This window comes from Halichoeres trimaculatus, unplaced genomic scaffold (genome assembly GCF_033239565.1).
Source record: "Halichoeres trimaculatus isolate MK-OKI-2021-1 unplaced genomic scaffold, fHalTri1.1 fHalTri1_scaffold_4, whole genome shotgun sequence".
In the NCBI taxonomy this organism is placed as follows: domain Eukaryota; kingdom Metazoa; phylum Chordata; class Actinopteri; order Labriformes; family Labridae; genus Halichoeres; species Halichoeres trimaculatus.
The window spans coordinates 7,246,914-7,272,489 of NW_027437182.1; the positions used below are offsets into that span (position 1 = coordinate 7,246,914).

A 25,576-nucleotide genomic window follows, 5' to 3' on the forward strand; every position below is an offset into this window, starting at 1 on the left:
ATGACGTATACCGGAAATATGCTCAAGCTTCAAAAAGAGTCTGAATGAACCAACTTTTTGTGTTTTTTTCTCCCTGTGAGCTAATTTTAATCGTCTCAAATATGCAAACGTGGAGTCTTGTGACACTCTGTGTGTTGCTCGGTGTTGTTACGAGATGGGGCGTTTCGTTAAATTCATATTCAGGTAAGAAGTAAACGTTAACGTGTAGCATCGTTTGTAGACATCACAGCTGTCAAACTTGCAAATGCACCAATTTCTGTGAGCCAGGTTAAATTTCTCACCAGCAGCCCGTAGAAAGCTGATGTACGAGTGTTTCTGTTATCGGTTAGCCTGGCTGAAGTCGCCCTCTTCTCTGTTATGTGTGGTTTTTTGCTTTCATTCATTTAATTTCCCCTTCACCTGACTAACAGCTGAGATGTTTTTCCTCCAGGGGCGGGGAAACCTCCCATGTTTGGAGACTATGAAGCTCAAAGGCATTGGCAAGAAGTGACCTACAACCTCCCTCTGCAGGAATGGTCAGTGTGAAGCTCCATTTGTTTCTCAGAGGAACAAATAAGAGAAACAAAGGGGACAATATCTGACAGATCAGACCCTAGACATTCTTATGTGCACCTATAGATTCAAGGACTCACATTCCCATAATACCACTGTTACATCAGGGCTGAAACTATTAACTATGTTAGTTTTAAAACATGTATTCCAACAGAGTGTGAAAAGAAAATGTAACTCATCTAAAAGAGTTTAGTCAGAGTCTGGTGCATCTCCATGTGAAGCTGTTCGTCTGCCTCTTCTTGAAACAAAGAGGACTACATAAAATCATGGAAATTAAACAAGACCTTGAAGTCAGAGAGGAAATAAACACCCCAATAAAACTTTGTAACCCAGTGAACCTTGAAGAATTGCTAAAACCCCAAAGAACACAAAGTAACAGTTAAAACAGTCCAGAAAAAAACATAAATAAAGTGAACAACAACAAACATTATTTCTTATTTTTAGAGTTAGAGTTGATGTGTCAATATGCTTTGTGTAGTATTGAATGGAGGTGTTTTTATTTTACACACTACAAGACAAACACCAGCTAATGTCTAAAAGTGAGACTTCAAACAGTTTTGGACTCAACTTGTAACATTTGTACTCATCCAGGTACTTCAATACCACTGATAACGACTTGTACTACTGGGGTCTGGACTACCCTCCCCTGACAGCCTACCACAGCCTGATCTGTGCTCATGTGTAAGTATATTATCAGTTACAATATACTGGATAAGGCAGGTACCATTGCCTCTCATTTTTATCCTGTTTATTCTTGCAGAGCCAAGATAATAAACCCTGAGTGGGTGGAACTTTATACATCCAGAGGTTATGAAAGCGCAGGGCACAAGTTATTCATGAGAGCAACAGGTATGTCAACACAAAAAAAGAAGAAAGGAAAAAATCCAAAACTAAACTGGGGATTTTTTTTTACCTGCTTGTTGTATTTGATCAAAATAAATTGCAACAGTATTGAGATTGTTAGACCTGCTTTGAGGATGGTGTTCTATTCCTCTGTTTTGTTTCAGTTCTGGTGGCAGATCTGTTGATTTACATCCCTGCTGTGGCTTTATACTGTCTATACCTGACTGATGGATCTGCTAGGAAAAAGGTAACACACTTGCTTTGACATCTAGTTTTTTTTTAGATGAGCCATAATGATTAGAATAAAAGTTTACACAAAGTTTAGAGATTTATTAATTATGTGTGTCCCACAATTTTTGATCATCATTGCACACAATTAGTGAATTTTATTGGAACTAATGAGTACAACTTTGTTTCTTCAGGTTTCCACACTGCTCTGCTTCCTTCTTTATCCAGGGCTCATCCTCATTGACTACGGACATTTTCAGTATCCTTTCTCGACAGGTGCATTCCTGTTTACTCACTGTGATTTCATTAAATCCCTGCCGTTGTATTTGCAGTAGGGATGGGTACCGAATTAGGTACTTCTATAGATACCAACCGAATTCTGTCAAAAATACCGGGTACTGATTCAGGTAAAATTGAAAGGTATCATGTTTAGGTACCTAAATGCATCCTTGTGACTGACAGCAACGCAAGTTTATATATTGAGAAATAAACATGTTAAAATGATAAAAAAAAAGATTTTATTATTAAAAAAATTGATATTTATTACTACTTAAACGCACAAAAAGTACTGAAAATTGTTACTGTTGAGTACCGATACCGATTGCCAGGTGCCGGGCATCAGTACTGTATCATTTCAAGTGTGAAAGGTACCCATCCCTAATTTGGAGCGCCACACCTAGTACAGGTAACATACATTGGGTGAATAGTTTGCTGTCTAAGTCTTTGTAGTAGTTTGAGCCAGACTGGTCAAAACTGTTCAATGGTTTAGTTAGATTGAAAATATTTTTAAAAGTTTGGGTTTCCTGATCAAGCTACTTAACAAATGTAATCTCAAAGTTATTCAAAAAGGCAAAGTTTTGTTTGAAAACACTGAATATTGGAGCGAACAGCATCGTTCATGTGCCTTTGCTTACCATGAATTAATATGTTATTAAATACTGTGTGGAAATAATACAGGCTGATATGGGATAAAGTTAAGCTGCTTTTGTACAGTCAAATTTCATATAATGATTAAAAATACAATTTTAAAGAGATTTTTTTATCAAAGAAAGTTAGGAGAGAGTTCATACAATACATGAACCTAGCATCCAAACTGACTCTGGATCAGCTGCTGTTTTCAGGGGCTCTTTTCACATGTCAGGACATTGATTTAAGTCACACAATGTTATAAAAAAAGGCATGGCCATTTAAAAAGAGATAACTTCAGCAGAACATTGATCTTAACTGTATCAGGTACAATGCTGTGAGCCTTGGCTTTGCCCTGTGGGCTGTTTTGGCTCTGGGTCTGAGCTGGGATGTGTTTGGTTCGATGGCCTTCTGCCTGGCTCTCAGCTACAAACAGATGGAGCTATATCATGCCCTGCCCTTCTTCTGCTACCTGCTGGGGAAGTGTGTCAAAATGGGCCTGATGGGGAGAGGGTGAGTCTTTTGTCTTATCTCTTTCTTGACCTCCATTTTTCTTTTCTTCCTCAGTTCCTCAGTTTTGAACAAACTTTTATGAATCTGTAAATAACTCAGGATAGTTCACTGTAAGATTTTGACGGCCCATGATGAAGATGAAATGACCCAATCGTCCCAATATCAGACTAAAGGAATAATACAAAAAGCCTCCTGAAGGTAAATGTTTGTGCCACTGTCATGAGTCGTGAAGTTTAATGCAATGAGATTTGAAGAACAATCCCCGTTTAACGGTCTGATTATGCCAAATTGGCAGTACCTTACCAAGACTCTTGAAACTCCAAAATTGTACGAGTCCATTGGCAGATGGTTAAGGCCATGGCGTACAATCAGTGTATTAGTGACCAAGAACATAAATCATGTGAAAGACTCCAGGAAGGAAATATTCCAGTTCAATGGTAAGGTTTTCATTTTTCATTCCCTCTTAGAAGACAAAGAGCATAAAAACTTACAAGTGTTCTTTCTGGAAATTAGCTGAGGACTAAATACATAATGTTCAAAAAAAGCCTGGAGTTACTGGACTGAGTGTTGTTTCGTCATTCTGCTTTGAAATGTCAACTGTGCGCTCAGAGTAGATGTGCAACGTCAGTCTATAAGCGAGCCGTGTCCTCAGGAGAGCCGCAGAATGACTGAGGTAATCAGATTGGATGCTGTTACTGGTGTGTCCAGTGTCTGTTTATCTAGTAACAATGTACCAAGGGCATTTAGTAGCAAATGGAGAGCTGGATTAGAGCAGGAGGGGGGGTTGGTGGAGGGGGGGAAGATATGTCCAGATGACACTCTCACCATGCCCAAACTCCTCAGCTATGCTGTGTGTGCAACTTAACCAGCAGCTTCACAGCTACAGCTGACAAGATAGGCTGACCTACACCGAAGACTTTCAGCTGATGCATGGCTTTCACTGCATTCCTCAACACGAGGGTCAAAGCCCAAATTTAGGACCTGCAGACAGTATGCTCTAATTGTTTGAGGAGAATCGGACGAACAAGGCAGATTTATTGCTTACGTTAGGGGGTATTTCTTATGAATTCTTTTTTTTTATTGCAATTTAAGGCTACATTAAGTATTCCAAAGCAGTTTCTCAGAGATAGAGAGCTGACACATCAAGTGTTTACTACTGGGAGGGTTTAAAATGTATGTTTATGTCACTATTATCACGATTCTTGTCCTCATTTAATGTTTTTATACACACAGGTACCTGGATAATAAGCTGTCTCTGAATTATGGTTCACAATTCCTTGGAGTTTGTATGCAACAAACACCAAAAGTCTTTTTTTACCTCCACCAAGAAGGTTATGTTTTTGGGAGAGTTTGTCTTTATGAAATTTTCAGGAAATATTCAAAATGGGATAAGGAAGAAGTGACTAAATTTTGGGGGTGATCCGCACACCGTCTGCCGTCACCATATGTGTATATAACTCTATGATAAATGGTCAGATTGCTTTGCAAAAAAAAAAGACAAGACAAGGTCACCATAGTTTCTGACACGTGTAAAAGTACGATCCAGATCCTGCCAATATTCTGGATACTAAGATCTGGAATATGAAATATTTACTGGCTCATCATAATTTTCAACACTGTCAGGTAACAAATTATCGTACAAACCTGCAACTAACACCAAGTTGTAGCAGACAGTCGCCTGAAAGGGAGAATAACATCAAAATATGACTTAAGAGTTGCGTGACACTCAGCTCAGTTGCAGCCATTGAAAATAAACTTGAGTACTGAACAGATTTCTAGGTTTTGGATTCATTTTTATATCGAGCATTAAAAAGACCAAACAGATCTATTTGTAAACTACGTTGTAAATCATAAAATAGAATTAAAACTTATCAAAAGCTCTATTTAAGTGTCCCCTGCTTTTTTTTTCTCTGTGTGTGACCCCTCTCATGTAGGTTTTTCCTGTTGGTGAGAATTGCCTCAACAGTGTTGCTGACCTTTGCCCTCTGCTGGCTGCCCTTCCTCTCCGACCCCAGTCAGGCCTTGCAGGTGGTCAGGAGGATCTTTCCCGTGGCACGCGGTCTGTTTGAGGTACAGCAGGGCGACACGAACGATAACTCTGCCTGAAAACTGGAACCACAATAGTTTTATGGGGTTTTATGCTGCCTCCGAGCCGCAGTCATATCAAGAAAACATTTGTACTCTATGTCACGCAGGCCTCTAATAATAGCACTAAGAGAAACAAGGAGATGATCATGTCTTCTGACACAGACATACAGCTGGATATAAAGGATTTTGTAGATAATGTTAGCCCAGTGTGGCCTGGAGATCTTTTATAATTCTCATATTTGTTTCCTCTATGCTTTACTTGCCCTTGAGGTGGTGCAGATGTTTATCCTCTTCTGGAGTTGTCCATAAAGGAACTTTGTAGGAATTCATGTTGGAATGTGACTTTACTCATAGTAATTAAATATCGTAAACTCCAGAACATCATGCAAAGAATAAAACTTTAAATGTTTGGCATTTTAATTCAATAAGCCTGAGGGATTTTGATCTCAGCTTACATGATAAAATGTATGTAGTCCCATCTGTGGTTATGATTCAAGCTAACAGAGACACTTTTGTGTGTGTGTGTGTGTGTGTGTGTGTTTACCCTAAAGCTCTGATTATTCGATATTTGCTTGTTATGGGTGATATTTATGGGTAGAAGACCTCGGGATGTTTGCTATGTAAAAATATGGAACAGAAGTCTGTATTTTTACTCCATCTTTACAGAAAGTGACAACAAAAGTACCATTTAGAGGAAAGGGGTGTGAGAAAAGAGGTTTGTTCTTATTTTGCTCAAGGAAGAACAGCCTAACTTTTCAGTGTTTTCTGGAAATAATCTTTGATTTGACAGCTGTTAAAGCCTCACCATTTACTTTCTTTGATCCCTTTAGCTTTGGATATTTTTTTCCTAAATTCAAAATTTTAGGAGCTGTCTGTAACTGACATCTGAACTCCAGTAATTGAACCTTACTGAGTAATGCTTGAGGGGCTGTTTCCACTTACCGTGCTATTTGGGGTGGCTCTCTTTCAATGCTGATCTAATTTGTTATCTTTCTATTATTGCAAGTTGAATTGGTTTCTTCACAACTGGGCTGTAAAAACAGTGAAGTGAATGGCAGCTTTAAAATATAGGAGTGTAAGATATGTATAAGACATTTTTAGATTTTTTTTTTGATATTTGAAAGTTATTTATATTCCAATTACCATAGTAAAAACTACTTATGAGAAATAAAATTTAACTGCATTTGAAAGGGTTTTCAAATTCTGATACATTATTGGTTAATTTGGTCTCAAAATAATATTGTCAATATTATCGTTTATCGTCAAAAATTGTGGGAAAATATATCGTCCAGCAAAATTTGTCATAGGCTCAGGCCTATTGGCAACAGTGGTAGCTAAATGTTCATGAAGTAGTTTCCTCACTTCTCTTTTTCTGATGTCCTTTCAGTTAAAAACGGGATTGTGGGATAAAGGATTGGTTAAATTGTAATGAAGTTACAGAGAGTAGCTGGCATTTAAAGTTTTCTAAGTGATGACTTTATTGGCTGTGGTTTTTGTCTAGATTTATCGTCCAGAACAAAGTTTACGGTGGTCTGAAGTTACAGCTCTCTGTTCAAAAAGAGGATTCAGAGCTTATTATGAAAGACACACAACCGCAACCACTCCACCTGCCGTACCGTGAAAGACAAGGATCCGTTACATGATCAGAGAAAACACCGAAATACGACAGCAAAAGGTCAGGAGATGAGTTCCTGTCCGTGTCATGGAGGAGTCAATGTTAGGAGTGTTCAGTAAGAGAGGAGAGATAAATCCAACTAATTTATGACCTGGCTGTTTTCAGCGCTTCATAGCACAGCCGTGTTAAACCCGTGTGGATCGAGGGGTCAGTCCGGCCCTATACCTACAGGCGTATCAGAGCTCATATGACAACTGCTGTCTGCAATATGAAAAGCAGTGGAGTATGATAGCAATGCAGGGGGAGATACTTTGAGAGTAATGACTTCATACCGGAGCAAACTACAGAAAAGATTCAAGCTGTAATGTCAATTTAACAACACATAAAGTATATCGATTCTCCTTATTCAGTTGACTGCATAAAGTGCTCTCTTTGGTCACAGTTTATATATACAAATTATAAACACTCTTCATTGTATACTTTAAATCAGGGGTCGGCAACCGAGGGCACGGGTGCCATAGCTGGCACATGAGGCTATTTATGTTTGCACGCAGAATAATTACAGTGAGACAGAGGACAAAATAAATAAATAAATGAGTGAATAAATTAATGAATAACAAATCTATTGTATGGTGCTCTATTTAAGACTTAACAAGAAATCAAAGGCACCATGAATCGCAGGCAAACAAACCATGTTTCAGTTGTTCTTTCCAACATAGTTGGACAAGGAAGTATGGATTTATTGGCAGAGATGGCTGGAGATCAAGGTATATGCACCCTTTGGTGTGGAAGTGTAGTATGTTAGGACATCAAGTGCGCGGTGTCTCTTTAAGACCAAACGCACAAAAAATTTTAGAGATGAGACGGATAAATTGGAGTCAGTAAAAGTAGCATTTATACTAGGGCTGAACGATTTTGGAAAATAATGTAATTTCAAGTTTTTGGGCCAATATTGGGATTGCAATTTGGGCGGGGATTTCTTCAGTGTTAGTAGCTAAACAGAAGCACTAAGTCATTTTTTAGTATGACCAACACGACAAAGGATACTGTTAGCATATTAACAAGCCTTTCCTGCATTTTCTAATTGAAAAAGAAAAGGAGCACTTTGAAATTTTACTAACTTTCAGTTGTCAGTAAGAGTAACAAAACAATACAGAATAAACTCGAAAAGAGGTTTGGCTCTGCCAGCCACAATCATTCTACTGTATGAATATCTGTAACTCACAGTGTTTTTTTTGCCAGAAAAACTAGCATATTGGCTTTTGCTGATTTTAAGGAAGAAAGAGTACTAGTTTCTTTACTCACTTCAGGTCTGTGTACATTCATTTTGAAATCGCAGCCTTTTCGATTTGAAAATTGCAGTCTATCATATTGCGATGTTGGTTTTAATCTGATTAATTGTCCAGCGCCAGTTTATACCATTTTTCACTGCAAAGCAAAACATGGAAAACCATTCACTGACATAATACTCTACGTAATAGAGACTTTTCTATCAACTGTTGATGGTTTTATGAAAGAAGGAAGTATTGGCTTTTTGGGAATAAGAGTGTTTTTAAGTGGCACCAGTCATCTACAAATTAAGGGTAGTCATTCAGAGACCAGCATACTGGAAAATAGACTTCACTAGAAACTAGGAAGCAGGAAAACCCAGTTCTCCAGTTTACAAAAAAAAAGCAAAGGAAGTACTCTTGGAATTTATAAATAAACAAAAACACTCGTGGTTAGAAAGAATAAGGGAGTGTGGCTGGTAATAAGCATTTTAGAACAGTTTTATCAGGAAAATACATAAAAAAGTGCTTTGATAGCTTCAACCACAACTGTAAATGAAGTTAAACTAACAAAAAAAATTAAACTACAAGTGTAAATAAGTGCATTTCCTTTATAGCTGCATGTTAATCTATATTGAAGCACACACATGAACACACACACATTTGTGGCTGTGATGGACATTGCCTGTGAGAGAAAAGGAGACAGGAATATGATATTAATTTAAAAATAAAGCGATAGTTTACAGTGAGAAAAGGACTTCAAAGTCTTCAGTGTGAAGTGTTGAAAGCTGTCAGAGCTAATGGAACTGTGTGTGTGTGTGTGTTTCTGTGTGACCGACAGCTCAGAGGAAAAGCTTTGCAGCTCTCATGTCAGAAACCTTGTACCCCCCACCCGAGGTGGCACCCGCCACAAGGTGTCACGGATGTGAGAAGTAATTGAAAATTCTACCAGGGGGAGCAGATGGCAGCACGCGCTGCGGCAGTAGTTGTTCAAGCAAATGATGCAAACATAATACACAGGGTGTGAGAGACACTATACTCCCCGATGACGACAGCACGAGAGGCTGCCGGGGGCAACTTGTCCTGAACTAATTGTGAAATTGTGCACGTAAGCAGAAGCTTTGGACAAGGGGACAGGGGTGAGAAGAGGGTCCTGGGAGAGCAGGAGGAGGAGGAGGAGGGGGCTAGTGACTGGTGGTCGTGGCAGCTTCTGGGCGGGGGCAGTTGTAAGTTTACCCACTGAGCTGCATTCTGACGTCTCAGGTTGCTGCCTGCTCTCAAAAATGGCACCAAATGCGTCTCCCTGTGAAATTCCTGGCTAGCTTATAGGTGAAGGAGCTGCCCCCCTCCTCCTCCTCCTCCTCCTCTTCTTAATTCATGTGTTGCCTTGAGGAGTGTTCCCGCAGCAGTTATTTGAAGCAGGGAAGAAAGAGAGAGAAAGGAGCTGAGACAACACAACAGTGGCTGGTCTGGTGCTGCTGACTTGACTGCCATTAAGATCCACACAGCTGTGCAGAGAGCAGCTGTAGACCAGAGGAGTGAGAGGAGGCCAGAAATAGTTTTTCTCCACAGGGCCACACACTGGATCCATTCACGGCAGAATAATAAAGCCCATCTCGGTGCGCTGTCTCTATGTCGTGTGATATCATGGTGCACGGCGGCCCGGGCCTTCGTATCATCTGATCCCTGCACAACTGCCTAAGCACTTAAATCAACTTGAATCTCAGAGTTACGCCCTCCTCGGCTCTTAGAAACCACAAGTACTTTAAGGCCGGTATTAAGGGTCTAACATGTCTTTCACATTATTCACAAAGCTTGTTGAGCTGGCTTTTATGGGCTATGTATGAAAGAAATATCAACACGATGCAGTCGAACATTAGCACGAATAAAAGATGTGTCTTTGGAGCTTTGGCTTTTAACTCCTTTAGGAAAAAGAAAATTAGTCAGTGATTGTGACATTGAAGGGAAGTTTTTCCTTGCCACTGTAACTTGCTAAATGCTTCAAAGACTCCTTATCTTGTCGTGACGTTTGTTATGAATTGACGCTGTATATAAATAAAGATCCACTGATTGATTGATTGAGGTTATATAACATGTTGATATGTGGACATGTTTTTTCCAGCAGTGTTCTGTGGTTGCTCTGGATCTGCTGGTCATGCAGAAACTCCTCTGGTTTGACATTTGACCCTTTGTCCTCAAGTTTACAAATATGCCTCATGCTCTTTCTGACAGCAGACTGAACTTATGTCAGAGAGTCTCTCTGTTATTGTGAGGAAGTTTTATTACACTTTTATTCATTTAGGAAATAGTTACTTAGTGCAAAACAACTAATTTCCCTTCTCCTCAAATCAGATTCACAGTTTCCATTTTATGTTTCCCAAAATCAAATTCATCCTAAGCTCTCGTCCAACTCATTGAACGAAGTATCCTGTGTGTGTGTGTTTGTGTGTGTAGGATAAGGTTGCCAACACATGGTGCAGCTTGAACGTCCTGATAAAGATCAGAGCCATTCTGTCCAGTGACACTCAGATCTACCTCAGGTAATCCCTCTTTCTCTTTAACAAGCTCTCACTTTTCATTTATTTTTCCATCTCTCTTTTCTTTATCATTCAGTCTTTTTTTGTACATTGACCCCCCTCCTTCCTTTCTCTTGTTTACAATCCTTTGTTTCCTGGAAATGAGGAAATTTTGAGACTGCGATCCTTAGAATCACAAATAGGTGAAGATAAAATCATCGCCAAAGGAAGCATCTTGTGAGGAGCTGTTGTTCATTGTATCGTTGCTGTTTTTATAAGAATGGTGTACTGTTGTTAAATTGCTTTAGGTGAAAAATACATTACTCACAGAGAAGCTGAGGTGGTGGTAACCTTAGTTTCCAAAAGTTAACTGACAAGGCTACAACTAAGGGTTGCTTTGGATGTGAAGCATGTAGAGTTCTATCAAGTTACAATTACTTATATGTTTAGTTTTTAAAACATGAACAGCAAAGATCTTCGCACATCTACTCCTCAGGCGGGTGCGTTGGATGCAACAAAGTCCAAATTTATCAGTAGAAAGTTCCCACACAACTTCCAGAAAAAAAATGTTTTTCGGCGTTGTGATTATAGATCTTTATCAAGCAAAAAAAAAAGAAAAAAAAAAACTAGCTTGATAAAGGTCTGTGACTCAAACGCTGCAATGAAATGTTTTCTTTCTGTAGATTTGCCAACTTTATTCTGATACTTTTGTTAATTTTCAGAGTGTAGCAAGTTAACAATACAATCATTCATTACAATTAATGTGTTGCAAGTCAACAAAAATCATGTAATTGCTCCAAACGAAACAGCACCCCCCCCCCCCCCCCCCCCCCCCTTTCCTCCTATCTCCCTAGCAACTCCTCGGCAAATTACAGAACTTGAATTGACCAAACAATACTATTATCTCTGACATCTGTATGATAAACAAATCAAAAACCAAAATATTGGTTATATTATTATATATCTACACATTTATACATACGTAACTACACATATTTACACATGCAGACAAACACATTTATTTTTTTCTGATAGTTTTTAAAACATAAAAATTTAAAAATTCCTCAAACCTCAAAGTCAGGTCTCTAAAATGCTCATTTTTTTCAAAATCTGATGACCTTTCACCGCAAAAGCCAATAAAAGAAGCATAAATAGACCTAGAGCCCTATTTCTTTGCACCTTTTTCTAAGAATCACCAAAATGATTTATTCGTCAGTGTTGGTAAAAATAAAATAAATACCTGCTAATTTTCTTGGACCAAACTTGAACCAGAATAAGCCTATAAATAGTGAGGGTTGATCTCATTCCTAACTTCTCTGCCCTTTACGCTTTTTAGCGCCCAGGACAGTTTCAGTCCCGATCAGAAGCTCCAAACCTGACCAGTAATCGATGCACCACTTTCATGGTGCAGCCTGCTTCAATCAAAGAGCACGCTAAATTTAGGAGTCCTGTCTTTGCAGCATGAACACGTTTCCTGCAGACTGTTAAGTCAGGGGATCAGCTTGGACTTCACTGACTGTAGTGCTCTGCAACAAATGAAAAATGCACTTGTGTTTTTGGCGTGGCGGGTGGATTGCTAAATAGTCTGGAGTGTTTGTGCATAGAATGAATCAGCTGTGAGAAGTTATGTTGATCTTTTCCGGATCTTGAAACCCAGCCCCACGTGTGACACATGCTTTCGCCACATGCTTTTACGACGCTAAATACCCTTGAAAAGTTAAGTATCTATTATCATTATCTTTATCCATTTGTTCGTGCAGTTCTACAAATATTTGCTTGACCTCGTGCCTTGAACTATAATGTGGCCTGACCTCTCGGCACATTCACACCGACACATATATACTCATATTTCCGATGCTCCCACCCCCCAGCAGGTGACAATTGAAGGGTTAAAACAATGCCTGCTAACCCTTCGAAGGGGTCCAGTATTTCCCACATAGCATGGGTCTTAGGCTGTGTTTGAAAATAGCCGGAAAAATCCACAGTTAGTTCTTGTTTCAACTTTAAACTTTGACTACAACATAAAAATCAGATCAAAGCAGTAGATCATAAATCAAGGAGGAATCTATGTGCAAATGCAATTATTCATATCTACTTCAAACTCATTGAATATGTCATTATTTAATTGTTTTCTTGTTTGTTTTTTGCAGCATGGATACGTTTTTCCCTACCTGATTGATTTTTCTGATTCTGATTTATGCTTTTCTGTTTTGCACAGTGAAAGTTTGTGACAATATTGTGTTGTTTTTTCCCTAAGCGCTGCCTGCACTCTTCTGGCAGTCCTTCCTTCATGTTTCAGACTTCTGACAAAGCCGACCCTCTGGCAATTTAAACTAGCTTTGGTGAGTTAACACTAATTCCTCCCTTTAAAGAGAGTTAACTTTAGTAACCACTGTATTTGAAATGCCAGGAGAAGAAACTAATAAACTCAATCCCACTTTCAGGTTAACTCATCTCTAGCATTTTTCCTTTTCTCCTATCAAGTCCATGAGAAGTCCATCCTCTTGGCTGCCTTGTAAGTAAAACCTAGAATGTCTCACTGGGAGGAACAATACTGTTCCTCTCTACGTAGACATAACTCAGATATTCATGGACATATTTAATTTATCTGTCTGTTCCTCGACTAGAATCCAAATTAATGTCCTGCAGATTGAAAATGAGTTAAATCATGCACACTACCACCCTCACTTCCTCTCAGAGTCGCAGAGAAACAATCTATCTGAGTATAAAGTTGCATACTGAGAGGTTATTCACCTCTGTCATCATTTCTTGTGCTGCACAGACACAAAAAACTTCCACATGCAAGATTCAAGCTTGGTGTGTGGGTGTGTCAAAGGGTAATAATTTAACAAAGTAGAAGCTTCAACAAGTGCATGTGTGTGAGATTCATTGCCATTAACCCCCACATGTATAGAGCTGTGATGTCTGTAGGTAAGAGAGTGAAGTCAGGCATAGATTTGACAGCGAGGGATTTGGTTCCTAGATCTGGGCTCATCTATTAATCTAGATTAGGGTAGATTGTTGCTTTATTAACTATTGAGTTATATCTCCCACCTGTCCCCCTGAATCAATCAGTAATGCATGTCCAGGGATTAGGAAAGAATGGCAGGCGGCAGCTCAGGGCGTTGTTTGCGCAGGATCAATTATTGGGCTGTAACAGGATCGCCAAAGAGCACTGGTTGTAATTACGGGCTCATGGACCGGCGGAAAGTGCCCACCTCAGAGCACAGTGTACGATGAGCAGCGGTGAGCAATGACGCAGGCAACCAGCAGGCTTTCACTTCACAGACACATGCTTATGCTCTAAATGATCTTGGAGCGTCAAATAGATAAATCCTGATGTTTAATTACAGTCTTTAAAGAAGTAATGAAGTACAACAAACACTTGACTATCTTGTGAGGAGCTGTCAGTAATTGATTCATTTACTTTATGATACTACACACAAAATGTTCTTTCACACTGCTATGACCTAACTTGACCGTAACCCGTTTTACTGTGAAACAACATTTAACGCCAACATTTGTGTGTAGCTTTAACACTGACTAAGATGAACTTTGATTTTTCTAGGCCTGCCTGTCTCCTGCTGAATGACCTCCCCCTTATTGTTATTTGGTTCCTGCAGGTCTCTACTTTCAGGTAAGTCACGCTACACACGCTAAAACCTGGTAGGCATATGGTAAGGGCTGAGTCTGTTCAAGAAAAACTGGAGGTCTGGATGTAAAACCTAAGTTTTTGTTGAGCCCTGTGCTCACTGAAAGCAGTTGGTTTTGTTTGTAATAGGGCTGTCAAAATTAAAGCATTAATAAGATTAATTAATTAAAATACTTGAGTAATTTTCTCCGCCTCGAGATAGAATCGTTTAATTTTAAAAAAGATGAAAGAGTGGAATTTCAAATAGAGCTGAGGCCATATTGAGAGAGTTTTCAGACCCCTAAAGCTACCTCTTAAACAAAATAGCAACTAGCAACAAATCTGTCTTCTTTTCTGGAGTTTGGAGACTAATGGGTCATTCTACGAAACAGGTGCCATTTGGATCCACAACATTTGATGAGATGTGTCAAAGTGTGTTTGCTCTTACTGACATGCTGTATCAGAAAATTCTATTTCTTTAAGAGAAAAAATTTCATTTGAAAAATAACTGCTCTTTTACTAAACAAAAATGTATTTTATCCGATCACTCGATTAATCGATGGGATTTTCAGTAGAATACTCGAATACTAAAATATTCAATAGCTGCAGCCCTATTTGAGTACAAATAATAATAATAATAAAAAATAAGGAATAGTCGACCAACATAAAGTATCGTGCACACTCTGCTGGCAGAAGTTTTCTTTTCTGCTTCAGGGTTTCAGTCAGTCTACCTTGGACAACCTTACACAATTGCAAAGTGGATTTCAACAAATTCAAGACCTATTAATATTGTCGAGGACGTCTCCATCAAGAAGCAAAATGTGTTTTTTTTTTGTGAACATGAACTGTTAATGGTGTTTAAGAAACACAAGAAGTGCAAACATATTTCCTCCTGTCTTGAGTCTGTTTTCTCAAGCAAAAAGAAACATGATAACTATCCACAGCAACCCTGAGATTAATCTGATTCAATATTTTGATCGTTTGAGAGAACTACTCAAAACAAAAATCAAGTCAATTGAATAATTTTGATCGATTGTATCTATAGACTTTATTAAGCCCATGTGATTCATCATGAATAACCACAAAATAGACATGGGATCAACTTGATTAATTTACTTAATCACTTGACAGCACTAGTTTATAACAAATGTACACACATTGCTTGTCTCAGTTAACGTACTGTTTGTTGTTAAGTCAAGTCAAATTACGACTTGTTAGCTTAGCATTTTGACTGGAAACACGACACAAAGCTAGCTTGTGTGAGATCAAAAATTATTTCATTATTACCCGTTAAGCTTCATAGCAACATCTGTTCAACTTATACAACATTAGAGCGTGAATAAAACGGCATAATGAGGGTTTAAGTTTAAACAAATTAAATGTACTTTATTTTGATGTAGGCCAAAAAGAGCAATGATTAACACTCAGTTACACTGAATACTCCACTGACTTATTGGCTTTAATTTTAGAAGTAGATTCTTAGAAATTTGTTGCATTAGTCACCCAGTTTTATCTGGGGCAGGTTTTTATATCAAAAGCAGGTTGCAGCTTTTATACTTGTGTAATGGTTATTCCAGCAGGGTTTGCAATTTCTTTCATCAAAATTATTTTTAATGCTTAAATATAATGGTTGTTGTTATCCATGAATTCTCAAATGAACTGTTTTACAAGAAAAAAGTAAAACACAGTGTTATTTTTTGATTGACAAATTACAGTTATCTCCTTGTGTTCCTGATGACTTTATTTTGGGCACTTTAAACTTAAAAAAATCATAAACACAATAAAATAAAATTCTCAGATTTCTCGCAATTCTCGCAAATTTGGGAATAGTAAAAGGACCTAGTCCACTCAAAGCGCTTTACACTGCTAGCCTAATTCACCCATGCACACCACATTCACACACTGATGGCAGAGGTTTTCCTATTGGAAACCATTAGTTTTATCTAACACATTCACACCCATCCACACACCACTGACCAACAGTGGGCGCAATTTGGGGTTCAGTGTCTTGCTCAAGGACACTTCGGCATGTGACTACAGGAGCTGGAATCAAACCTTCCGAGACCTTGAGAGACTCAACCACTGAGCCACAGCTGCCAACTACTGATTTAAAAAACCATAAAATCAGTTTGAAACCCTTTGGAAAATATCTGAAAAACAGGGTCAGGGTGAAATCACTTCATGATTTCTTGTTTTATGGCAGGTGGTCTGATAAATTTGTGAAGTGTACACAAAACAAAACAAACAAAAAACACTAAAGACCAAGCAACATACAAGGGCCGAACAAAAAAAGCTAAGAAGACCTTGCAGACATTTACCATTGCAGAGCCGTGTCCAAGCTTAGTCCTGCACGTCAAGGGAAACTTTCCATGGAATAACTTAGAAAAGAGAGAATAAAAATCTGTGTCATGTTGGAAAAGGAATACTGAAGTTCTCTATGCTAGGTCGAATGATCTAGTCTGTGAAGAACACATTTACTATCCCCTGACAACAGTACAGCCTCTAAAAGATGATGGGCCAAATTTAGGGGTTTTGGCTTTAACCAGCAGTTAGAGCCAATGGACTTAAAGCCGAGACCTATTTGCTATTGTTAACAAACGTTGTTAGCTGCATTTACACACAGACATGTTTTTTTTTTCAGATTAAAAAGCTAAATTAAAGTCAAATAACCGCTGGTGGGTTCTGTGATTATAATATTTTAATGTTTGTTATCTTTTTCTTGATTTTCTTTCCTTGTTGGTGATCTTTTAACCAATGCTAATAACCAATGCTAACAGAAAGTTAAGTTGAAAATCCTGCACAGAGGTTTCAAATAGACATGAGACTACCTTTGAAACAAACAAAAAAATTAAAAATATTTAAAGTTTATGTAGATGTGTGCTGATGGAGATCTGGCCCTTTGTTTATCGGATATTTTCTACTGCAGTGCATTGTGGTATTAACAGCTTATTGACAGAATACCCAGTTTTTTTTTAAAAAAAAAGCTACATCTGCGGCTTTCTCTGTTTGCCAAACTGACGTGTGTTGGTGCTTTAAATCTGACGTTGTTTGTCACCTCATCACTCTGCCTTTGCCCACCCTTGTTGGCTACAAAATGAAACACGACATAGTTACAGTCCTCAAAAGCTAAATGGGTCTATGATAGGGGGTTGAGCTGAGGACCATGAATGGAAAAGACAAGTAGTGCTGCAAATGCTCTGTCTAACTTTCACCAGCTGTTGTTAAATTCTTCCGGCAGCACTAATTGTTGTGCGTGTGGTTTAGTATAAGGATATCTGGGGATTACATGGCATAGTCAGCATGCCTGCTGTCTAAGTGTGCGTTGTGGAGGGACAGGAGGTCATTCTGTAGCTGCCTCTCAGTACAGTCTATCTCGAACTCTCACATTCAATGCATCCTCTAGAGTCTGCCATTTAAAAAAAATACATCTTTTGTTTGCATAATTGGCTTAATGGACACTCATCCATTGCAATTTCAAGAGGAGAGAAGGCAGGCAGTCTTTTTAAATGGACCAAGTATGTATTTCAATTTGTCCAACGTTTATCTGCTGAATGGAGCTTTTTTGTCAGAGTGGAAATCAGAATGAGGGTTTTGTTGTGGGTTGGATAGGTTTTTACAAGCTAGGGTGGTGAGATTTCGCTATGAGTCAACTGTTGTTCTTGTCCATGCCCCCTCTGCTAAACTAAGATAAGCTTGGCATGAATGTCAGAGCAAACACTTCCCGGGGGACAGGCTGTGTGTGCAGGCCTGTTGCATAAAAAGATGTGTGGTTTACTGTTGCCCTTTTCTCAACAAACATGATACTGGACTTATGATGTAATGTTGGATGTACATATAAAAATATCATCATCATCATCATGCTTTGTATATTTTCCATTGCATTGTATCAAAGCTGGCTCCTGCTTCTTAAATGGGAAAGAGATATTATAGTAGCTTCATCAAGATTCAGTTCTTGCTCTGGATATTAAAAGAGATTTAGAAATGTTAATAAAATGTTTTAAGTCTTCCTTTTTATTTTGTACATTTTCTAAATTAAATTCCAGTTTTTAAAAATATTATCAATAAGAGAGGTTAAACTATGGTCACCTCTGCTTCCAAAAACTAAGATAGCAATGATGAAAATGTAGTCCCTCAGTCGTCTAATGCTGTCTAATCTGTAAATAAACCCTTGTTCTTGTCTTTATCACCCTTCCAGCATGCTGCCTCTGTTACTGAAGGACGGTCTGCTCGTGCCTTATGTTGTGACATCGCTGGCCTTCCTCATCTGCAGCATCTATCTGCTGTCTGCACTGGAGCACTGCACAGAAGACAAGCTGAGGATGGGAGCCTATCATAAGCTGCTGTTCTTCTTACCCAAATTGGACCTGGCCGGAATCACAAAATGGAAAGTAAGAGTGGCTCATCTCCTCTTGTTCATGATTCACTTCCAGCCTGATTAAGGTGTTGCCATGTTTAGATAATCGATGAGGGGTTTTATAAAGAAGTTGGCTCCTGCTTAGGGACTGATATCGATAATCTTTTAAGAACCAGTTTGAATTGGTTTAATGCAACGAGATTGTTAGCCTTAATGCTTAACGATTCTCCTGTTGATTCTTTACATTACTCTAAGCGTAACCAGAGATCTCCAGATCCAGTGACCAACTTCATATTAATTTACTTATAAACTCATTAAATGTTGTTGATGCAGAAAGACTGTAAAGCAGCGCTATTCAATTAGCGGCCAGCAGGCCACGTGGGGTCCAAATGCGGGTGCTAAGTGATTTGGATTCAGGTCTGATGAGAAAAACACCTTTTACTGACACTGACAAGGTCTTACAAAAATTCCAACATTATTACAAATATTGACCGCAACACTTATCGTAACCTAGCAACTAACCCAATGCATTGTGTCATTGAGCAGGTCTGTTCGAAAGGTTAACATTTGCAGTCCTCTACAGGTAAAAATACCATGTCTCTGTCTAACCTAAAACAAAAAGTCAGCAAGGGAAATCCTCAGTTTAATCCTGCATGGACTGGAAAGTATTTATTTATTCATTTTACCACCAAGTCCAACCGAATCCCATGTGTTTGCAGTGTTGAAAGATTATAATGTCGAACGACACCACACTGAAAAACATGTCACATTTCGGACAAACTTTCCTTAGGGAACTCATGAGGGGGCCACCAAAATTCAGAGTTTGACTGCGTCTTTAACTGGAGCTGCACTGCAATACAGCAGACTAGCATAGCTCAGGAGAGGGCCACAGCAGCTTAACTTTGTGAGGCCCTAGCTCTTGTCCTCAGTCTGAAAATCCATCCCGACCCAATTTTTAACTGAATAGCCCTGCTGTTAAGTCTCCTTTTTGTACACAGAAAATTCACAGATGGAATTGGAAAGAGATGGAAAGGGAATCATTACAGTATGAGATTGATAAGCCAAATCAGTAGTGGCGTTGGTATCAGTAAAATCTTAACACCACCCATCCCTGCTCCTGCTGATATGGGACAGTGTCGAACTAACCAAGCAGATCTTTCATTTTGCACAGTTTGCAAGTACGGATGGGGCAAAAATTAGGTACTTTTATAGGTAACGACCGATTTCTGTCATAAGTACCAAGAACCGATTCACGTAAAATTAAAATTAAACGGTACCATATTTGGCTACCTACATGCATCCTTGTGACTGTGAGGGAGTGGAAGAGAAGGTGATTTTCCATGCTGGACATAAACACAGCATTGCAAGGTTTTATATTGAAGCATAAATATGTTACATTGAAAAAATATATATTATTACCAAATTGATATATTTTCACCATATTAACGCAAAAAAAAAGTACTGAAAATTGGTACCGTTGCATACCGATACCGATAGCCAAGTACCGGGCATTGGTACCGTATAGTTTCAAATGTGAAAAGTACCCATCCCTAATTGCAAGTGTTAAAGATTAATCATATCAGCCTCACGAGCAACTTCCTGTAAAGCTGTGATTGGCTGCTGTGTTCAGAACTACTGTTCAACGTGGGTTGAATGCTGCTCTCAGGGATCAAAAATGAGCTGAGATGTTTCTGACTACTCTATATTTTTTAATAGCTTTGCTACATGTTTACAACATTTGTGATTTACAGATCAAACTGAAAACAGTGTATCTTTGAAATATAAATTGAAGTGGTGAAGGTAAGAAGCTGATTTAAAAATGCCTCTGATGGTTTCAGAAGCAATAAATTCTCTCCTTTGGCTCCAGGACAGAAGCCAACACAGCAAGTTAAACTTGTCTGCCATTACAATTGAGCACAGAAAATCTGATTTCAGGTTGATTATTACATGATGTCAGCAGTTTGGTAATATTTCAAAAGAGGAATAAATTAAATTTGTGTAGTGAATGTAGGGTTCCAGTTGAGGTCACACTGCAGGGTTAGAAGTGCAGCCTTATATCTGTAGAATGATAATGTGTACATTCTTTATCCCACCATCAGCTATTACTCAAGTTCAGGTAACAAAATCAGGGTCAGGGATGATATATGGTTACGCAAAAGCTTCAGTGACAACAGAGCTAAAGCTAACTGTTACTCAGATTAGAAGATACAATTTCAAGGTAATGTCATTCTGAATCAAACTTCTTTTTCAGAGTTTACTCCATTAATTTTGGTAATGGTTATATGATTACATCAGGTTGTGTAAGCCAAAACTGTTCTTGATCAGGGGACAAAAATTACTGTAACTCACTGTAAATGTGATTTAACGGTATCTATCAGTCATGTTGTTAGTCAAGCTACAAGGTTTGATATCTTCAGACGGTTGTCGGTAACTTCTGTCTTTGTGGTTGAAGCTGTAATTTGTTGTTAATGTAACACAGGTCACAAGATTACATACTATGTTAAAATACCAATGAACAAGACAGTTTTGTATGTTCCAAACGTATGCCCATCATGAGTATGAGAATTGGTTTAAAGTTTCCATGAAGGATTGCAGAGTGTGATTAGATTTCACAAAGTGACACGGTATAGCCTGAAAAAGCGAAACAGGAGCTAGGGATTTGATGTGTGCATTGACTGGCGTTTGCATTTGCCAATAGCGGTGCAGGTCTCCGCTCCAACCCTCCCTTTCCCAGTCAACTGTAAATCATATCGACAGCCATGACCCATAAAACAATTCATGGAATTTCATGTGATGCCAGAAGCTGGAGATGGCATTCCACTGGACGCCATGACACAAAGAGAAAGAAAGAGCTGCCAATTTTCTGGTCCACTTTTCCAACACAAAACTGACTCTGGTATAGAATATGTATAAAAAAAAACATCTTTTTTTGTTTGACAAAAAAATTGCTAAGTGTGTTGGAAAAATGATAACTTGTAAATTAATGTCTGGGAATCATTGGCTTCCTTTCCTATTTCATTCAATCTGCCCAAAGTCAAGAAACAGCAAACAAAGGAGTGATCTTGATTCTTCAAAATTTAAAAAGTCTATCTCCACTCTTATTTACGAAGGAAGGAGGATGAGCAGCTGATGTGTAATAAGACGGGTGCTGATTTCAGGACCCCAGGGTGGCCTGGACTTTGAAAATGGCACTAGACCTAAATTGCAGCCGTGTGAGAAGATATACCCAACTGTATAAATAAAGATCATGTGCCACTGTAAGCTGTGTAAGCTGTCCAGGGATGAAAGCCGCTGCCAGGCAAAGAATTATTTATCACTTATTTAAGTTTCCACAGCGTCTGAAGTGGCTGCACCGCCAGCCCCTTAGCGACAGGGGCACTGCTAGGGTGTCAGAGATTAAGAGAAGGTGTCTTTTTATAGCATGTGTCATTAACACAGGTTTGCCTACATATATTTATTTACACAAGCAGCATAAATAGCAGGCCCTGATGATGGCGATAAGGTTTCATGGGTTTGGGGTGGCGAGGCGTGTGTGGGTACGATGTGTTTCCTCCAGCGCACTCACGGACTTCTCTCTGGGTCATAAAGCCCAAATAGACACACGAACTCTCTCGCTGCCAGTTTTGTAACACAGCAAAAAAAAGTAGTTATGGAGGCCTTCATTCAGACGAGGTGGTCTGCCATGTGATACTACAGGCCTTATTTTTCTTTATTGCATCTCTGTAACAGTCATCCAGCAATAAATGTGTGTACTTTAAGTGCTTCTTCTAATTAAATTATTCATTGCTTTCATCAAAAAGTTACACTTCAAATTAAGGGAAAAGATAACTGTACTTTGCCTCAGGCTCTCATGTCTGTTATTATTTTACAATGAGAACTTTCAGCTTGAATAATCAATTCTGTCATCACCAGACATATCTACGTACATCTATTAAAAACGGGTATTTCCACGGGTTTGTGAGCAGCAGTTGTCTTCATTTTGAGTCTGTAAAATTAGCAAAACTTAGACATGAGGATCCTGCTCCTTACATGATTCTACCTTATGATGTCTTTCGTAAGTCCCTCTCTAGGTGATAAACTCTTCTCTATTGGGTCAAGTCTGCCAATGTTATTCCTTTCTTACTTCTTAGAAACAACTCAGTCATTCTGTCTGTCTTTGTTGCAGTTCTACATCAGTGTTGCCGTCATGGCTGCTCTGAGCTTCGTGAGCGTAGCGATGGCCCCTCCACCACATCTACCGGATTTGTTTCCTGTGCTGGTCTCGACAGTTTCTTTTGTCCACTTCTTGGGGACATTTATATACTTCAACATCGTCCAGTTCAGCGAGCCAACCAGCAGAAAGAGCCAGAAGAAGACCAATTAAATGGAGCAGAAAGTCGTAGGAAGTGGATACAGAAGAGCTGTGAAGATAGAAGGAAGTTTTCACTTGTGCCACCGTTAACACAGTGCAGATCACAACAATGCTTGGTGCTATGATTGATAATTTAACAATCATTAAATGGTTCCAGCTTCTCAAATATGGCCAATTTCTGTTTTTCTTCTCTTTAATTATAGTTAAAGTAGGATATTGGTGTTTTAGACTGAGAGATTTGACAATTGGAATTCACAAAATCAAATTTCCTGATCAAAAAGATAACTTAAGGATTTCTTCATATATAAACGCTGTTTGATTAGCAGCCTGTGCAGGTTTTTAATGGATACTCAACAAAAATAGCAACTCAGAGCAGCTGAGACATGAAGTTAAAGAAAGAGATGGGCACATTTCTCCAACATGGACCAAATCATTTAATCTTAATGTGACACAAACTAAATCAAACATTTCTTTGTGAAACACTTTTGAAAACTGTTTGGACCAATGACTTTTCGCTAGCCAGTGTCTTCGATAAGTAGCCTGAACATTTGAGTTTATATGCCTCTGGCTGCACAGGACAGGTGTTGATTATATCTTTTGCTAACTTTTAAAGCCAAAGCCAGTTTTGTCTGCTATCAGTACCTCGTTCTGGGTTTGTAATTTAGCACCTACCTGATGGGGCTGGACTCAGGTTTGGCAGTAACGGTTTATTATCAACCATTCATGTGAACTTTTTTAAAGCTTTTGAACTGTATATTTTTATCCATTGTTGAAGTAATTTTGTACAAACTTGTGAAAATAAATAAAAAAATCTCAATGACCTGAAGTGAACATGGGTTTTATTGCCAGGTTGTTAAATGATTAGATTTTGAGCAGCTTCATATAAACTGTCTACATTTACCAAGTAGCCTCGCTAAATCACCCCTAACAGTCTGCCAGAGACAGAGCCAATAATTGGACAGAAATTATATCTTTCAAAGCTTTTACTCAACATCATTAAATATTCATTACCAGTCCTGGATACTACCAGGGTCCTGCACCAAAGACCTGTTCATTTAAAACAAAACCAGCGACAGGACAGGCCTTAAAAAGAGATGATGGAAGGTGACATATCTGAACATAATGCCATAAAAGTTGAAATACCACAGAAAAAGGTACAAGCAATTTCTTTCTCCAATCTCTGAGCCAGTTAATGACAGGCATAAAAAAATCCATTACAACTATAAATGTTATCAGGTCAGCGAGGGTTGCCTGTGTATCTGAGGCTCCAGGCCAGCAGCCAATAAAGGGCCACAGGGACAAATAGGAGCCTGAGATCTGAGTTAACTGTTACTACAGAGGGGCATGAGCACAGGGGGGTGATAAGAGGTGGTGTGAAAGGCGCCACATTTGTACAAAGTCATTCCATTTAACTCTGTATGACATAAGCAAGGTATATTAATTCCATAAGTATTTGCAAAACCCAAAACTCAACATATGTAAGGCAAAAATTAAAACATACTTTGGTGCAAAACAACAAAAAAGTTATTGAAATAAATTTTGATATGGACATTTCCATTTCAATGTAGGAGCTTCTTTTTCCGGCAGAATATTGTATAATTTCTCAAAATTTCTATCTTATGTATCAACATCTTTTTTTTTTAAAGATAAACTGCTTAGAATATGTATGAAAAGTGAATCTAATTTTTGGACATCTCCGATTTTAAGGATTCCTCTCACTTCAAAAAAAAATTGCCATAATCTTTATTCTTACTGGACAAAATTATGTGTCAATTTTAAATATGAAATCTGAAAAACTGGCCTAAATGAAGTCTCTGTGATGTTACCCTTTGGTTCATGGTTTCTTCTTTTTTTCAAAGCTATTTCCTGTGCAGTGAATATAAATGAATAAAAAAAGCTACAAATCAAGAAATGTGCCTCAAACCAGACTGTAACATGGCATTATAACACAGGGCTTGATTTGCTCTGACTTTCATGTGCATTTAAAACCTCAGATTTGAGAGCCGCAAAATGAGTGGTTGCTGCATCCTGTTTTGGGTAAGAAAGAAGAAATATCCCAGTGAAACCATAGATAACTGATAAAACCTATAATGAGACTTCGGACTAAGCGCTCTCAGATGCAGTCGTGAAAACCATTTGTATATGATTTGATGCCTCAGGGTAGGTGAGGGGGCATAAAATACACCTCAGACCCTTCCTTCAATCTCCAAAGGGGCTTGCATCAAAACATTAGTTTTGTTTATGAGCGTGCTGGCTTTGTCCTTCACGTGGCCTCTAAGGGTGATAAAGTGAGAGTTACACGATCCACCTTCGGCAGAAATAGGAAATGTTGCTGTGAACACCAGCTGTTGCGTAGGTCGACTCGGGCAGCGAGAGGCCTCGGCCTTCCCAGGCGCTGCCAAATAAAGAGACTACTGTGTTGTGTGAGACAGTCCCCCCCACCTTTACTTTTCATAAGGTGCTAAACTGCACAGGTGGAGAGGATTGCATAGTTTTAGCCATAAAGGGGATGAGGGTTGCCATCTGAAAGAACATTATTTGCACAGCGTTGCAGCATTGTGGTTAATGTAGAATCAACATTTGTCAGCTGCCAGGCATAGACTCAGGCTGCTAGACGGGGTTCGAACATGTCAGAGGATTCGCTCCCGCAGGTTTTAGACACTTCTCCTGCAAATGAATGACGGCTTCCAAGACATCTCAGCCTCTCAGCT

The 25,576-nt window shown here is 38.8% G+C and overlaps 1 protein-coding gene across 1 annotated transcript; it reads left to right on the forward strand.

The window, feature by feature from the left end:
* Window positions 1–23,654, forward strand: alg6 (ALG6 alpha-1,3-glucosyltransferase). The gene is made up of 14 exons (XM_074667446.1): window positions 1–183; window positions 431–515; window positions 1,144–1,233; window positions 1,313–1,401; window positions 1,560–1,642; window positions 1,818–1,882; window positions 2,857–3,042; window positions 4,977–5,112; window positions 10,468–10,553; window positions 12,787–12,871; window positions 12,974–13,044; window positions 14,098–14,166; window positions 18,356–18,548; window positions 22,680–23,654. The coding sequence occupies exons 1-14, from the start codon at window positions 45–47 to the stop codon at window positions 22,875–22,877; spliced, it is 1,575 nt and encodes a 524-aa protein (XP_074523547.1). The 5' UTR covers window positions 1–44; the 3' UTR covers window positions 22,878–23,654.
* Window positions 23,655–25,576: the final 1,922 nt, after the last annotated feature.

Bases quoted from the DNA above. Each gene is read 5' to 3' on its own strand.
- alg6 (XM_074667446.1), top strand. From the start codon at position 45: ATGAACCAACTTTTTGTGTTTTTTTCTCCCTGTGAGCTAATTTTAATC. The intron at 1,883-2,856 runs GTATCCTTTCTC...TAACTGTATCAG, and splicing joins ATTGACTACGGACATTTTCA to GTACAATGCTGTGAGCCTTG. The intron at 12,872-12,973 runs GTGAGTTAACAC...TCCCACTTTCAG, and splicing joins GGCAATTTAAACTAGCTTTG to GTTAACTCATCTCTAGCATT.